The sequence below is a fragment of the Olea europaea genome, chromosome 7 (genome assembly GCF_002742605.1).
Source record: "Olea europaea var. sylvestris chromosome 7, O_europaea_v1, whole genome shotgun sequence".
NCBI lineage: Eukaryota > Viridiplantae > Streptophyta > Magnoliopsida > Lamiales > Oleaceae > Olea > Olea europaea.
In genome coordinates, this window is record NC_036243.1 from 15934916 (window position 1) to 15938219 (window position 3304).

The 3304-nt window shown below is 42.9% G+C and overlaps 1 protein-coding gene across 1 annotated transcript; it reads right to left on the reverse strand.

Annotated features, from left to right (window-relative positions):
* Positions 1 to 98: 98 nt before the first annotated feature.
* LOC111397157 (probable inactive receptor kinase At1g48480) lies at positions 99 to 3298 on the reverse strand. The gene is made up of 2 exons (XM_023023917.1): positions 1868 to 3298; positions 99 to 968 (listed from the first exon to the last, which is right to left on the reverse strand). Exons 1-2 carry the CDS (start codon positions 3162 to 3164, stop codon positions 364 to 366), a joined length of 1902 nt encoding a protein of 633 aa, XP_022879685.1. The 5' UTR covers positions 3165 to 3298; the 3' UTR covers positions 99 to 363.
* Between the last annotated feature and the right edge of the window lie 6 nt (positions 3299 to 3304).

Genomic DNA, 3304 nt, shown 5'->3' on the forward strand with positions numbered 1-3304 from the left:
TGAACTTAATATGAAAGCAACTTAGCAACCACAACAGCAGAGTCTGAACAAATTAAGGTTGCATCATAAGCAAAAGCTTAAGTTGGAAGAAAAATAAGTAATTACAAAGTTCATTCAGTCTATAATAAATAATGACATTTAAATCCCAAAATGATGAATTTCATAAAATGTAAGACTATGGAGAACAAAGAAACTTGTTGCTATTGAAAGATGAATATAACAAAAAATGCACAGTCGATCCTCAATCAAAGAACTCCAAGAATGAACAAACAATTAAATCACCAATTACAAATATCTTAAGAGCAAATGTGGACCCTTTTGGAATGTTAAATTGTTTTCTTCTAGGGTGGTGGTGCTCCTGAATCAGACGGCATCATCGACAATGTCACCACTCGGATCCAGTGAGCTTGATCGACAGAGCTCTTCAATTTTCTGAGTCACCTCGGCCATTGTAGGACGTTTATCAGGGTACTGAGCCGTGCAGTCAACTGCAAGTTGCAAAAGCTGAACCATATCCTCCTCAACGTTTTCATATCGAAGGAGTTCGAGATCAAATACTTCGGCAGTCCACTCTTCTCGGACCACAGACTGGACCCATCTCGGGAGATCGACACCCTCCTCGTTCATTAAAGTGTGTGTGGGAGCTTTACCTGTCAGCAATTCCAGTAGCAATACTCCAAAACTGTATACGTCTGCTTTCTGGGAGACTTTGCGAGGATCTGTTACCTCTGGTGCTCGGAAACCAGCAACACGGTTGGGAGTGGATGTTGGTGCAGCCAGCTGAGCAAGCCCAAAGTCAGAAACACGGGCTTCGTAAGATTTAGTGAGGAGAATGTTTGATGATTTAATGTTGCCATGGGAAATTGTTGAGCCTTTTGAATGAAGGTACGAAATTCCACGGGCAGCACCAAGTGCAATCGAAGCCCTCGACTCCCAATTCAAGGGTGTCCTACTAGCTCCTTTATTTCCTGCAATAAATATGATAGTACAGATTAAGAAAAACTGATACAGTAAAAAATATTGCTATAAATATGACAATTTACTCTATATAATTTGATATGCAGTTTCCCCACAAATGACAGATGAAAATGTACCGAAAATGAGAAACAAGTTATCACTCAGTTTGTAGCTATTGTACAAGACAAATGCTTACAGTGTTGTTCACGAGAATGTCTCATTAAGGATAGAGACGAAAAAATATTTGGCCATCGAAAACAATCTCCATAAACGATAATTTAGCTGCTAAACTGGTTCTAAATGTGTTTTGCTACATCAATGGCAACTAATGATCACAACAAATCAATTTCAGCATGTACATCGCGATTAACAACCCAGACCAGAATAACACTTGCAGTTGCAAGAAAAATAACACCTAAACTGATCCCACAGCACCACTGCCATTACCCCCTCTCCCAATCCCTTGAGTAATAAAAGATCGTAGAAGTTTCAAAAAATTGAGACGAACATCGAGATTTGGCTGTGTAGTGAAAGACCAGTAGATCTGAAAAGTTTGAATTCAGCACAGAACATGAAGCAACCAAAACCACCATCATCATTAACCCAACCTTCCCCCATTCCACCCAAAAAGAATTAAAAAGATCCGAAAGATTCGGAGTTGAAAAGAAAATCCATCAAAACTTCAATGTAACAGGACACAATCTTGAATTCAAAGTAGCGAGATCCACAATATGAAAAGATTGAAATTAGTAATGTATACTATGCAACGTAAAACATGAATCGACCAAAACCACCATCATCAGAAAAAATCAAAGTAGAAGAAGAACTATTATCATCATGAACAATCCAATATCAAAATCTAATGCGAGAGAACTAAAGCCAAATCTGGAAAAATCAAGAGTATTCTCACCATGTAAAAGTGCAGACAAGCTCCCCATTGGCAAGTAATCATAGACAAGAAGCTTCTCATCCCTGTGATAGTGATAAGCCCTCAAAGGAACCAAATTCTCATGATCCATTCTCCCAACCTCCTCCATCTTCTCCCCGAACTCCTTCTCTCCCAAACTCACATCTCTCAGCCTCTTCACCACCACAGCCAAGCCCGTCTCCAACACCGCCTTGTACGCAGTTCCAAACGTCCCCTTACCCAACACCTCGGCCGAAGCCTTCAGTAGATCGTCCAAGTCAAACTTCATATCTTTTTTCCCCACAAACACCAACCCCTTTTTCCCACCACCAACCACATTTGCTTCTCCCTTTTCCTTCTCCTTCGCCCCCACCACAGCCGCGAAACTACTGGCAGGCGCATCCGTTCCCTCACTCTCCACTGTTTTCTCGCGATGAACCCCGACCCCATACCCCTCAACTCCAGTCTTTTCCTTTGATCCAGATCTCTTTCTACCCAATTTTCTACACAAACAGAAAATAAGCAATAAAATCAAGACAACACCGAGCACAGCCCCAATTATTATACCAGCAATCGCGCCACCGGAGAGTTTCTTCTTGTGCTTTTCATTACCACAAGAATTGTCAAGTGGCCTACCACATAGTGCATTACCAAGAAATGAACTCTTGGACTTATCGGAAAGCCCTTTCGGTATCTCGCCAGTGAGGTTATTGTTCGAGACGTTGAACTGAACTAAAGTTTGTAAGTTCAGGTCAGGAACGGCGCCGGAGAAATGATTTTCTTGCAAGTATAGCGTGCCCAAACGGATCAACTTGTTGAAGGAAGGTGAAATTGGGCCAGAAAAATTATTTTCCGCGAGATTTACACGGACAAGGGATGTAATGGAAAACAAAGAATCCGGGATTTCCCCACTGAAAAAATTATGCTGGAGATAAATATTTCGAAGAACCGAAAGCGAAGTAAAAAGGTCCGCCGGAAGTGGGCCGGAGAGTGCATTATAACGGAGACTGAGCGTCGTGAGATTAGTCAGATTCGAGATAGTATTAGGCGGGAGCTTGCCAGAAAGGCCCATTCCCGGAAAGTGAATCTCAGTGACTGAAGAGTTGTCTGGCGAGCAAATGACTCCGGGCCAAGAACATGGGGTTGGGCTGGATAGGTTCCAAAGGAGGACACGGCCACCCACAGCGGAACGGAGAGCTAAAAGGGCGGCACGGTCGGAAGCAACGTCTGAGGTGGTGGCGGGGAGGAGGGAAAGGAGGAGGACGGCGGTGGTTATCAGGAGGAGATCGAATTGCCTCATTTTCCGATGAGGGAAAATGTGGGATTGAAAGCCCACAAAAGTTTTGGACAATGTGGGATTTGAGAGTTGAGGAAGTTAAGGAGTGAGGTTCATGTAGTTGGGTTGTTGGTCATTTTCTCGCCTCCAGTCTCACAGAGAGT

Bases quoted from the DNA above. Each gene is read 5' to 3' on its own strand.
- LOC111397157 (XM_023023917.1), bottom strand. From the start codon at position 3,164: ATGAGGCAATTCGATCTCCTCCTGATAACCACCGCCGTCCTCCTCCTT. The intron at 969-1,867 runs GTGAGAATACTC...TATTTATTGCAG, and splicing joins CTTGTCTGCACTTTTACATG to GAAATAAAGGAGCTAGTAGG.